Source organism: Lathyrus oleraceus, chromosome 5, assembly GCF_024323335.1.
Source record: "Lathyrus oleraceus cultivar Zhongwan6 chromosome 5, CAAS_Psat_ZW6_1.0, whole genome shotgun sequence".
Classification (NCBI taxonomy): Eukaryota; Viridiplantae; Streptophyta; class Magnoliopsida; order Fabales; family Fabaceae; genus Lathyrus; species Lathyrus oleraceus.
Window position 1 is genome coordinate 137,863,934 of NC_066583.1, and position 12,079 is coordinate 137,876,012.

The following is a 12,079-nucleotide window of genomic DNA, read 5'->3' on the forward strand; positions in this document are numbered from 1 at the left end:
GTCAACATTAAGCTGACTTTGACCAAAAGCCCTAATTTGGAGTGCTAGATAAATTGTGGCTTGATGATCTTGAATCGAGGCGAGTACAAGTTTGATTGTTGATGGAGGGGGACTCTTGATCAAATTGATATATTTATGATCACACTAATCCTTGATTGACCCATCCCTTGAACTTCTTGATGCCAAAACCCTAACTTGCAAACAAAGCAAAGCAAGACATATTTTTTTTGTATTTTTGTGGGGTTAGCAAAGCATAAGGATATACACAAAATTATTTGACGACGTTGATATTATGCAAATTATATAAATGATAAGGGATCTTAGGGGTGAAAATTAGGGTATTACAGTTGGTCTAAGGATATTGATAATGATGATGACGACGACGATGATGATGATGACGATGATAATGATGACGATGATGATGATGAGGATGAGGGTGATGATGTGGATGAGGATGAATATGGCAATGCAAAGGCTATATTTCAAAATGTAGGTTATTGGTCCAGCCCTAATAGTGTTTTGTTTGTTGATTGGTTAACTATTTTATATATATAGTTTGGATTGAGTGCGCCCGGAGATGCATCTCTGGACACGTAAAGGGTCTTTTCAAGTTTTCAAGGGTGTGGGACACACCCCTAAAGGTGGAAAGAGCATTTTCCTAATTTCTGACGGAAGATATTTTGGACCGACAACAAAGTAAAATCAATGCATAATTAGTTCCAAAGTCCCTTAACTTAATTTAATGTTTCACTTTGGTCCCTTAATAACAAAAGATTACATATCGGTCCCCTAAAAATTGCTTTGTTACACAAAAAGGTCATTGTCGTTAAAAATTCAGAAGAAAAAAAGTTAATTTAGCTACGTGGCATGACAAGTTGGCAAGCTGAACCAACATATATATTAAAAAAATAATATGTTTTTTAAACTGAAGAGGTTTTATTTTAGAAGGTTAAAAATCCCCGCAAAATATAAATGATATGTAAAAAATATATCAAATACTTCCATGAATGAACAATGTATAGATCAAACAAATATCTTTTCCTAAATTAGTTCATATATGCAAAATAAAAAATCATTCAGTTTAATACAACTACAACAAACAACACCAATAATCAGTCATCAGCTCAAGGTAACCCTTTAGATGCCTTGCAACTCCATCTACATAATATTCATCGCCTAGTTCAACTCCAAAAGGGATATTCTACAAAAACAAAAAGCAGAACAATTTAATTAATAGCTAAGTTATTACACCTCACATATTTGCATTGATAATGTATGCTATTAAACTCAATTATTATACCTATGAATGCTAGCTTGTCCACTGGTAAAGTCTGATGTTGCTTGCCATAAAGTATGCTTCCTTGGTTGTGGGAACTCCAAAAAAAACAAAGACCTCCTTGCAAGCTACAACATATAAAATAAACAACTTAGCATGTCACATACTTGTGATCCAAAAGTTACTAAGCAGTAACACCAAAAAACTTGTTTCGCAAAAATAAAAAAAGATGCTTACAACAACTTTCAGTGTTCCTGGTGCCTCCTCAGGATAGTTAGGCTTAACAGCCATGATATCAGCCTATGGAATCTCAATCTTATTCTTAAGACAACCATCAAGAACTTCCCAAACAAGCTTATGCTTTACAAAATAACACTTTGCCACCAAATCTTCTTCATATCTAGTTTTATACTACAACATCATCATACATAACAATCACATCATGTTTGTATTCTAACTTAATAATTTCGACTAACAAAACAAATCCAAACAAAGTTAGGATCTTTAGTATCATACCTCCCAAGTTCCAATTTTCAAAACAATCACAGGAAAATTAGAAGCCTTGAGTTTAGAATCATCAGCAGCAGCTGCTGCCTTCTGATCTTTTTTCTTAGAATTATGTAGCTCTGAAAGCCCTATATGAATCAAATCCAAAAGTGAATGACTCTTCTTCAGACGCAAACCAAGAGGACTTGGTTCATTCAAAGGGTTGTATAAACCCGGTGAAATCTGAACTGAATCATTGCTTAAATCACATTGTTCTAAAAGCAAAACACACCAATTTAGAATCAAAATTGAAAGTAATAAACAAAACAAACTAAACCACCCAGAAACAAAAACTAAACCTTGGAAAAATAATCCAAATTGAAATCAAATCTAGGCCGTTTATTTAGAATAGCGCGAACATCACCATCTTGTTGTTAAGATTCCTCCAGTTTAACTTTTCTTGATGAAGTGATTATCAGAAAGGAATCTCATAAGTTGAACCATTTTTAAAGTTGATTTGTAAATTACGCAAAAGCGGTTTTTTAACAATCGACTTTTTGGTACCCTAATCACGTCAAATAATGCAGAAATGAGTCTTTAAAGAAGGAGAAACGTTAAAGGTTTGCTTTTTAATATATTAAACGCATAATCATACTTTAGACTGGAAATGAACAATGGTGAAAGTAGATAAGTATCGTCTTCTTCGTTGCTTCAACTATCGTCGTCTTCGTCGCTCCAAGTCTTCTTCGCAACTTGGGTTTCAGACTATGAAAACAATGATCTAGGATTCAAAACTGAAGATTTAAATAGAGAATTCTGCTTTTGTTGGGAGGTGAAGAATTCTTAAACGACGTTTCTAAAGTTGGAACTGATATTTCATGCTTTAAATTAAAATAAATGTCATGTCAATATTTTCAATATGTCACATAGAATTTAATAGAAGGGACTTGTAAGGCTAATGGAGGTGTTTTAAAGGATTGGATTGTAACATATTTGAATTAAGAAACTAAATAAAAACAATAAATTAAGTTAAAGAATTAAAAGATGAATTAAATCTAAAATCAAACATTCATGTCTCTTTTACTTTTTTACAAATATGATTAAAAGATGAATTAAATCTAAAATCAAACATTCTCTTTTCCTCTTTTACAAATATGGAGCGATTTTCTTTTGTGCACCGTGTATTTCCTTCTAAAAATCTGCCCATCCTAAATAGGGCAAAGAAAAAATTCAAAATACTAAATATGCAAAAATACTAAATATGCAATTTGGGCACTGATTCGAACATGCCGTTTTTGTCTCCTTACTCAACGTTTGACTCCACATTGCACATACTAAATTAAAAGCCACCAAATGTTTAGAAAATGCCAAGATTCATGTCCTTATTTCTCTAGGCATTACAGAACCCACCAATTGCTATGCAATCAAATACTAGCAAATCTTGAAAGTACATAGAAATGCCATTATCCAGATGCTTGATATGGATTATGGAGTTCATGCAATCCCTCTTTCAAACTTCTCTTTCTTCTCCTTCTCCGCCTCCTTCTCCACCCATGGAACTGTGCAATGACATTCTATTCGAAATTTTTCTACGCCTCCCTCCTAAAACGCTCCCGCGTATCAGCATCCTTAATAAACAATTCAATGACATGATTAACAGCTCACTGTTCCAAACAACTTATTGGACACAAAAAATTCAACTGCCTTGCCATTATGCTTGGGTGTATTACCAACATAAGTTGATCAATTGGATAGGCTTTGCCTCAACAAACAACGAACATAATCACAAATTCATCAGGAATGAATTCCACAAGTATACACAGGTTCCTCAAACTCGTTACTACACTAGGATCTTCCAATGGACCAACCATATGGGACCAAATGGTATCATAATTCAGAAAGAAAATGAGTGGCAAAAAAGACACGGATGCAACATGCCAACAGCACCTTCAATCAAACTTCACAATACTCAGAAAAATCAATAAAATTATCAGGAAATTAGCAAATACATCCACCATTCTCTATCCAAGCAATCAGAAGTTCTGAAAAAACGGAAAACACTAATTTGCTGAAAAAACGGAAATTTTAATTTTACATGGAAAATAAAAGTTGTTGTAATTTCAAAGAATGTACATGTAGTAGCACCCACTTATTCATGGAAAATTGTTTCAGTCTCGGGAAAGATCCTTGATATGTTGACAATATATCAGCACTATTACAATATTTTCCACACATGAATATATTTTTGTTCTTGCATAACAGTTTAAAACTGAAAATGGCTTATAACTCATCCACACTTCATCAGTCAAACAGGCATTATATCATCAACTATGCTGACAAGTAAACTTAATATTCTGACACAAAGGTCTCAACACAATATAAAAAGAAAAAAAATGCAAAACTTTCTAAATAGTGATGAGATTAATGATTATAAAAGGGAGAAATTGACGCTGACAATTGATCTTCATTGCATACTCTGAAACCGCTTCATGATAAGCATGCTCATCTCCATGTAACGTTGTGCACAGTGTGTAAGGCAATTAGTTTCACTGGAACTGAACTTATTCCCAGGAGCACCCGTGACGCATTTGTCCCAGCATTCACTGGTCATCTTTGCCACCATTTCATTAATCATGGCTCTTTGTTGTTCTTCCTGCATTTGAAAGGTATGCATGGGTGTGCAAATTAACCGGTGCACTGTAACCATATTAATATTTAAACCGAACCTATTAAAAAAAAACCACACCAATTTTTTGAAAAAACTGAACCAGATTTTAAAAGCAACACAGTTACCAATTAACACAACCAGAACAATAACCGGTTTAAATCCCTCCTACACTTCCAAAAATATTGATAGGCTCGTAATGAAAAATCAAATCCAGAAAGCATACACAAGCATATACAGTTGAGCAATCTATCAGTAAAAGCAACCAAACGTGAACATGAAAAAAGATGAAATCAAACTTACAGAGTAAAATCTCTGCATATCAGCGGAATTAAGGTCGGAAAGATCCATGGAGAGCGATTTGACGGGAGAGAAATTCTTCAGAGAAATCTCGCAAAAACCCTAATGTGTAGCACAAGCGAAACTAAATGAGTATGGATAACCTAATGCTAAGGAAAACGAAAAAGTAACCTGCAAGAAAGCCCGTTAAGCGGGTCTCACTTTCAATGGGCCAAGTACGATAGTAAGAATGAAACAGCCCAAATGATATTATAATATTCTAAAAATTTTAAAAATATATCAAATATTCATTTATCATTTTATATAAAATCATTTATTTAAATTATTAAAGATTTCACTGTTTTTCTTTAAATTTCCTTTCACTATATTGATTCTTCTATCGACATGGGATAAATAATCTTATCCCATATACGCACTTGTAATTTTTTTTTTATTTATGAGGATTATTTTTAAAGTTTGTAATGATTGGAAAATAATACTTGGTCTAAGCCCAATTCATAAACACATTCATTTCAATTTTATATCAAAGAAGACATTAAATATAAATTATTGACTTTTATAAATACTAAATTTGTTTTTTCATAAAACAATGTGGACTAATTTTGATTTCTTGCATTTTTCTACGTTTCAATCCCAAATCTCGGTTTCATTTCTAATTAATAATGCATGCACTTTTTTGTGCACAACTTCAAGTTCTTCTAAATTGTTCACAGAAGGAATGAAACATGTTGCACCTTGATATTATCAAAGCAATTTCTAATCCAAATATACAATTAGGTTGTAATGTTTTCATACCCAGGGGCATCTTCAAGTTATAAACTTTTGTTTATCATTAAGTTGTATCCATGTATGAAGTAGCTACTCTACGTTGATCCGCTAGTTTCTCTGTTCTAATTTGATATGTACATGATACAACACAGTTGGAATAAAGCTTTAAACTTAAGCAAATATGCAAGTCTTGTATGAATACTCTTGTATGTTATTTTTTGTTTCCAAATGAGGCATAGAACAAAACCAAAAAATGGAAGGATTGTTTGGACAACGAATAAAGAAAACAAAATACACATGATTAGAGGTGAATGGAGCAGTGGAGTGAAAATTATACAGATCTTTAATGAAGCAGCTATGACATTAGAAAATTTGAGGTTTTATTCAAGAATGGTAGTTGATTAAGAGTAATGGAAGCATATAACAATGGCAAGAGAGGTTGAACTATATTGATTGCTATGACAACGTATGTTATGGCCTTTTGGAAGTATTGTAACTACTTCATACATGGATACGACTTAATGATAAACAAAAGTTTATAACTTGAAGATGCCCCTGGATATGAAAACATTTACAACCTAATTGTATATTTGGATTAGAAATGGTTTTGATAGCATGTTCCCAAGCAAAGAGTTCTATGATAAGCAACTTTCTGATGCTGAGATTGTAAGAGAAAAAAGCTTGTTGGAAGACTTAAAAAGGGTTAGTTTCTCTTTCTCTTCTATGAATAAGTTTGTTAATTAAATGTGGTTTAATTGTGTATATAATATAGTACCTTATACATTATGTAATCTTTGTTTTTTGTGGCAGAGTTTGTAAGGACAAAGAATAGAGTTAGCATAGGTATCATATCTCCATACAAGGCACAAAAGAGAGTGAAGCAGTACTTGGTCTCAGATCCTAAGTTTTCTGTTAATGTTAAATTTGTGGATGGATTTCAAGGTGGTGAAGAAGACATTATAATCATATCCACAGTTAGATCAAATTTGAGTGGAAAGGTTGGTTTTCTTTCCAATAGACAAAGAGATAATGTTGCAATCACAAGGGTTGGGCATTGCCTTTAGATAATAGTCCCTAATTGTTTTTTCATAAACAATTTTAGTGTTTATAAAAGACAATAATACATTACCCAATGTATTTTTGGCGCAAGCTTGAAATTAATGTTGTTATAAATTTGGCTTAGGCCTAGCAATTCTTTTCAAAATTTTAAATAATTAATTTAGGCTAAAGTGGATGAGGGCCATAAAAATATAAAGATTATCAAAATTAAGGGATCAAAATCGTTAGTTTTGTAATAGGGGGACCGATTGTTTAAAACGGTCAGACTAGAGAGATTAAAAGTGCATTTAAGCAAAAATAAAACAAAACTACAAAATAAAAAGGATGTTCTAAGGCATTCAAATTCAAGTTATGTCATCTAACATAAAACTTTGAAGCTCACTATTATGAAGAGTCTACAAAAAATGTAAGTTGATCAAATCCAATGAAATGTTAAAGTTATCAAGTCAATCTATACATTTGTTTCCCTCACACCAATTATGGTTAACTCGAACAATCCATCTCAAATTCAAAAGCTTACAGATCCATTGAGCCTATATAGGAATAATTTCTATAAACTTGCAATTATAAATAACTAAATCAACAAGAAACTTTGAGTCAATTACAACTATAAGGTGAATTATATTCTCTCTCCAACATACAAATCTAGGAGAAGGTGAGAAAAACATAAGAAATTTACGCACAGGATTGGGGGTTGAATTATGTTGGATTTAAAACTTTATTGATTTTCTCAAACAAATGAGCATAGCAACAGAAATATAAAGAGATTATGGATAGAGGACCACACATACAGAATGTATACTAATTCACATCATTAACGAGATGTTAGTCATGTACACTCACACTTGAGAGATTTTCATTATAATCGCATTTGATTATAAATAACCATTAAGACAACCTAATCTTAGTTTTTTTTACTCACATTAGAGAACTTCTTTAACTTATCACTTATAAGGACTTCATTGCCTTAAACCTTTAAGGACTTACTTGTCTCACACTATAGGGCTTTGGAAAAATTACAAAGCATTTGTTTACAACAACTCACACAGGGTGGTTAACCTAATATAGTTTGGTTACAAGTGATTAACTTTCCTAAAAAAGAATAATTAGTATAAATCATTTGTTCCTTGGTGTTTGTTCTTTACTAATATGTGAAATTTCTCCTAAGGTAACCATGCCGAATTAGGTTGTTTTGATGCTTTGATTTATTCTCCTAACTTAGAAATAAGACTCGGGAATAGAGTATCACAATAAAATAAACACAAGACTCAAAACAACTTAACATACCAAGCTTAGTTATGCAAGGGTTGAATCTTCACAATGAAGAATGCCTTCTTAAATAACAACAAAGGTATAACTTCATAGTCCATTAAGGTTTAGGTCTTGAACATGGTTGGAATTCTGAAAAGCAAAAGGACCCAATCTTTAATAATGTTGATTTTAAAGCTTTAATTGATTAAATCTTGAAGAAATCAGAATTCCTCAAATTTAATCTTGCTAAAAGTGATTATGAATAGATCTTTCTTAATCCAAAACCCGCACCAAAGCCAAATCCCAAATTATATATAAAAGAAAAGAAATCCTTAAAGGTACGAGAATTACTCAAATTATCTTGTGCGCGAAGCAACCTGGAGCGAGACAATATGTCTCACAGAATGAAGTAGATTATGCTTAATATGTTGCTATATTATTCAAGTTTCTTGATTACATAGAGACAATAAGTCTCACATTTTAGCATAATATCTTGCTTCACATGTTGCCTATAAAATATTGTCAATCATATGTAATAATATCAAACACTAATAATTTAATCTTATGCATAAAAATCTCTCAACTAGTATGAGTGTGAGTGGTTGTGAAGACCTCGTTAGCTAGTAATGTTTACTTTAGTGTAGATATAAAGAAAGTCTATTGGAATTCGGCTTAGTGAATATCCAAGAAAAATAAGGTTCTTCTCTAAGTTGAAGATTAAGAGTTTCTTTGATTCAACTTTGTTCAAGAATTCAAGATTCAAGTGAATTTTTGTAGAATTGAAGACTATCTATATAATAGAAGACATGTGAATTTTGAAGAAGTTGATTGTGAGAATGATTGAGATTTAGTGTATCACAACCTCAAGGCCTAAGGAGCCTTATACATCTTTGGAGCATATCTAGAAATCTAGCAATTATATTTGCTTAGGATTTAAGCCAAACTTTGTATATTTTTTTATGTGGATATCAAACATGTACAGAAAGATTGTATTGTGGATCTATGTGCTTATGGATATAATGTATGCAGCAAACAAATGTATTAAATGATGTGAAAGGTCGCTTGGTATGTGTCTTAGTGATCAGATTTTTGTAAAAGATATTAGAGTAATCTTAAATTACTAATGCAATACATAAACTCACCTAAAAATGTTTCTAACCTTTCTATTTGATAAAACACCTTAAAACCCTTAAAGTAACCATCGAGGTATTTGTGGGATTGATCAAGGATGTTCTTAAACATTTAGGAAGTTTATATGCACTACCTAATCGATTAAGGTCATTAGAAAATTTCTTATAGCAAGACATAAAGCTTCATAATCGATTAAGAGCAATCTTAACCGATTAAGACATTAGTTATTATAGGTTTTCCTTTTTAGGAATAAGGGTTAATGCATAATCGATTATGAACATTAAAAATCCCATGGACAGTTTTCCTTTTTTAGACATATTTTTCACCTATAAATAGAGTTCTCTCTTCACTTTCGAAATACATCGAAAAATATATTTTCATATACTTTATCACTTTCTACTATTCTCTTTCTCATTTATTTTTTTCCACAAGATTACCTTAGTGTTTTAAGAGTGAAACATAGCAGTGAGACATTTGTCATACCTCAATTTTGTCCAGGAATTTTTTAACTTTCAGGCAATCTGTTCTGTTGCGCTTAGAATAAAATTTCGGTTTTGCAGACAGACGGTTGAACCAATTTCTTAACCGCGTGTAAAATTAGATAACAATGTTTTTATCTTTGGGTCTGTAACTGTCTGTTTTACTAAACTATATTACGTGTAAATTAGTTTGGCGCGCTCATTTAATTTTTTCGCATCTACGCGTATTCACATTTTGATTTGTTTGAGCATTTTCATCGGAGTATTTTTTTACTACAATAATTGATTTACGACTGTTTGCTTTACTGAAATTTATTGCGCGTAGGTTAGTTTGGTGTGCTTATTTTTGTTTTTTTGCATTTGTGTTTATTCGATTTAATCCTTTTTTATTCAATTTTTTATCCAAGTAAAACAAAAGAAAGTGCATTTCAATTCATTAATCCTCATGGTAACTTATGCATTTGCATCATCACATAATCACACCTCATCCATTCATTTACATAAAATCAACAATTTGGCATAAAAAGACCAAACTTGATCACATTTTGTTTGCCTCATTCACATATCACTTGATCTCATCCAATTACACAATACATCAGTACAACTTCATACTATATTGCAAAATTTTCAAATCCAAATTCACATTCAAATGAAATTACAACAAATGAAATTCAAACTCACTCACACTTTTTGCATTTTTTTACAATCCTCATCCTATCTTTTAACTTAATTCTACGGCCTATAAATCAATCACATTCTCATCAGTAAATAACACAAGAATCATACACAAAATAGACCTAAAACCTTGCACAAATCACTCTCCGAATTTCAAGTGTATTCATATATAAAAAACTTTGAAAACTTGCACAAACAACCTCCCACCTTGAGAAATCTGTTAGACGGTGTGGCTAGTGATCGAGAGGGGGGGTGAATAGATCACCTCTTTTAAAATAAATGGATTAAAAAAATCTTATCAGAGTTATTGAAACTTAGCGGAAAATTACAGTCCCGAATCGACTTCCGTCTAATCTGAACCGCTACTAGAAAACCGGACACGCGAATTTATTGCTGGATTTGAATAGGAACGATAGAGAATATTAACACCGGAATATTATCAAATCAAATGCACTTATCACTAAATTCTAATTCCAATGAATAAAACTCAGCTGACAGTTTTGTCAAACATTTGGTGTGTATGTGATCAATGATGAACAATGGTGGAGTTTAGATAAAGAAGTTTTCTTGCCACTATTGTATCACGAAATGTACAGCCACAATACACCAACTGAAATCACAAAACTGTTGAAAACGTAAAGATAGATAAGGAAAGAATACGATACGCAGAGATTTGGTAAGGAAGTTCCCCACTGTCGTCCTCGCGTGTGGGTACGTCTCCCTCTCAATTTCAAATGAAATTGAGAACTGTTATTATCAATAATGTCGAATTTGTTGATACAAGGTTACAATACAAAGACAGAAGTCTAAATCCCAAGATCTTCTTCTTGTATAGAACCTCCACTTGATCTGAGCTCAATCAAGAATTTCCTGCAAGAAATTGCAAACAATTCACCGGTTCCACGACCTGTTTGCGAAATTACCCAATTTCCAAACCCTACGCTACGGCTGAATCTGTTCTGCAAACGTGACTAACAAACCCGCAAGAACACTCCAGTTCTTGAAGGACAAACCATTTGGTTTTTCCTCGAAACCCCTTTCAACCTTCAACTCAGCTAGATCCTCGATCGTTCCACTGAACACCTCAGCTAGATCCTTGATCGTTCCACTGAACGTTATCTCGTTGATCCTTTAATCCAAAGAACAAGAATGATTATGTGTTGATGTTCTTGAAGAAAAGAGATTGAGAAGATGAAGAAGATGAAGTCTCTTTCAGGTTTCTAACTGCTCAAACAATTGCTGCTACACACTCCTTTGATTTGTGTTACAACTGTTTTTCACTTCTGAATTCGTGCACTTTTCCACTGAGCTGTCAAAATACTTCTTATATGTGAAAGACAGAAGTTGTTAGTAGACAAAACAGAATTATGTATTGATACAAAAGATTATGCATCGATACATATTGTAGCTTTGATTAATTTTAGAGAATTAATACAAGCATGTATTGATACAAAGCTCGTATGTATCGATACATAGAACATTTTAACTAAGCATGTATCGATACAAAGCTCGTATGTATCGATACATAGAACATTTTAACTAAGCATGTATCGATACAAAGCTCGTATGTATCGATACATACTGAAGCAAAAATGTTTTGTGATTTAAAACAAATTTATGTATCGATGCAGATGAACATGTATCGATACATACTGACACAAAACAGTTTTTATGAGTTCTTTTAAGAAATGTATCAATGTGGATCTTTATGTATAGACACTAAACAATAGTATAGGCTAAAAACACAAATGAAACATGTAAAATAATGCACGACCAACAATTAGACAATGATCACACAATTTGCTATCATTCAAAACTTATTCAAAGTAAAGAATTTGCTCACAAACTCCCCCTTTTTGATGATGGCAAATTTTTAGCAAGATGTGTGATACTCCCCCTGAGTTTGTGCATATCTGTCAACATATGCATTTCTCCCCCTTTGTCAACATCAAAAAGAAGAAAAAAAACAGTTTTATCAAGGCAACATGT

General features: G+C 32.4%; 1 protein-coding gene across 1 annotated transcript; it reads right to left on the reverse strand.

Annotated features, from left to right (window-relative positions):
- Nucleotides 1-4,024: 4,024 nt before the first annotated feature.
- Nucleotides 4,025-4,888, reverse strand: LOC127078402 (mitochondrial import inner membrane translocase subunit TIM8). Its single transcript, XM_051018864.1, has 2 exons — nt 4,731-4,888; nt 4,025-4,415 (listed from the first exon to the last, which is right to left on the reverse strand). The coding sequence occupies exons 1-2, from the start codon at nt 4,776-4,778 to the stop codon at nt 4,227-4,229; spliced, it is 237 nt and encodes a 78-aa protein (XP_050874821.1). The 5' UTR covers nt 4,779-4,888; the 3' UTR covers nt 4,025-4,226.
- Between the last annotated feature and the right edge of the window lie 7,191 nt (nt 4,889-12,079).

Coding starts and splice junctions, on each gene's coding strand:
- LOC127078402 (XM_051018864.1), bottom strand. CDS start 4,778: ATGGATCTTTCCGACCTTAATTCCGCTGATATGCAGAGATTTTACTCT. Junction 4,416..4,730: donor ATATGCAGAGATTTTACTCT/GTAAGTTTGATT, acceptor TTTCAAATGCAG/GAAGAACAACAAAGAGCCAT.